Consider the following 1,695-nt stretch of genomic DNA (forward strand, 5'->3'; position numbering starts at 1 on the left):
TCACAGGGGGCCTGAAGTCCAGTCCCTGGAAGTAGCAGAGTTGGGCCTGAAATATAGATTTGAACACTTCACCACCTGCTCCCAAACAGAGCTGTTAGTCCTCATATTCTTCTACAGACTGCATTTTTTAAATTTCATAAAACAATCTAATTTTCTGAGGATGCCAATTTAATTTAATTAAAACATCTAAAACATCATGTGACTATGTTACCTAGTGATGTGATTTATATCTTTTTTCTAATATGTCAGATTTGTATTGGTGTCATGGCAAACTCATTGCTCTTCATGACACACATATATACCTTCCTAATCGAGCCTCATCTGAAGAAGCCCATCGATTCAATTTTCATGCACCTGACAGTGGTCAATATTTCAACCATTATGATTCGGTCAATACCAGAACTCATGTCATCCTTTGGAGTCAAAAATTTCTTTGATGATATTGGTTGTCAAACATTTCTGTACGTATCCAGAGTGATTCGAGGTCTTTCCATAGGTACTACATTTCTCCTAAGTGTATTTCAGGCCATCACTGTCAGTCCCAGTCATTCTAAATGGGCATGGCTGAAATCTAAACTCTCCAAGTGGATTTGCCCCTCTTTTCTTTTTTTTTGGGTCTTCAACATGCTGATCCTCGCCAAAATATTTAATCGTATAAAAGCCAGATTGAATTTCACTGTGGTTGGTCAGGGATATGTTAATGCATATTGTCAATCCACGAAGCTCACAGAACATGAATCAATTTCATTCATAAGTATCTTGGTTATTTATGATGTAGTGTTCCTGTCATTTATGATCTTGTCCAGCCTCTACAAGGTGTGGATCCTCTACAGACACCGCAGGAGGGCCCAGCACTTTCACAACCTCAGCCACTTTTCCAAGACGTCTCCAGAAAACAAAGCCACCTACACAATCCTTTGGATGGTATTTTGCTTTGTGTTCTTTTATTTGTCAAACAACTTTTTGACTCTTTATGGATACTATGCATCTGAGAAAAACTCAAGATTGGAGGGGATTGGTGGAATTTTAGCATCATGCTACCCAACATTTTGCCCCTTTTTCCTGATGAAACATAACAAAATTATTCTCAAACTGACTTCCTTCCTTTCAAATATGAGAATGACCTTTTGTCCATGAGCTTTCAGTGGCTGATCTGACATCATCTTCAACAGAGGAGTCTCCATCACGTTTTATATGAGGAGAAGAAGCCACAGGGCCATGATGCACTGGAAATGGGGCTAGTTTCAGTTGAACTATGCAGCCCATTTTAAAACATTCACATTTTGGAATGCTAATGTGAATCAAAATGTATTCATTTTCACATAGATTATACAGTGAAGTAACATTCTGGGTTAAATGAATGTGTTGTATATCATGAAGCTAATTTTATCTGCTTGCTTTTGTCCTTTTGAATGGAGTTACTAGAAATACAGAGTCACATTTGGGCTTGCCTTATGTTTCTGTTAAACTGTGCTGTTCATAACGATTTCCCATATCCATTAAATAAATACAACCTACCTTGCATATTTCAGGGACTCACCTAGAGGTTGGATGTTCCCCAGCGACCTAAAGATAAAGTGAAGTACAAAGAGCACTCAAGAATGTCTGTGAGGCAGGAAAGATAGTTGTGTCTGTGAAAAGTGCTGTGAAAATAGAGCTGATTAAGAGGATGGGACTCTGTTGGCAATTTAATCC

General features: G+C 38.3%; 1 protein-coding gene across 1 annotated transcript; it reads left to right on the plus strand.

Moving 5' to 3' along the window:
* The first annotated feature begins 264 nt into the window (after positions 1–264).
* On the plus strand, positions 265–1,137 carry ORYCUNV1R1521 (vomeronasal 1 receptor oryCunV1R1521). Its single transcript, NM_001167210.1, is given in 1 exon segment — positions 265–1,137. A coding segment is annotated over 1 exon segment (873 nt).
* Positions 1,138–1,695: the final 558 nt, after the last annotated feature.

The sequence above is a fragment of the Oryctolagus cuniculus genome, chromosome 18 (genome assembly GCF_964237555.1).
Source record: "Oryctolagus cuniculus chromosome 18, mOryCun1.1, whole genome shotgun sequence".
NCBI classification, from domain to species: Eukaryota; Metazoa; Chordata; class Mammalia; order Lagomorpha; family Leporidae; genus Oryctolagus; species Oryctolagus cuniculus.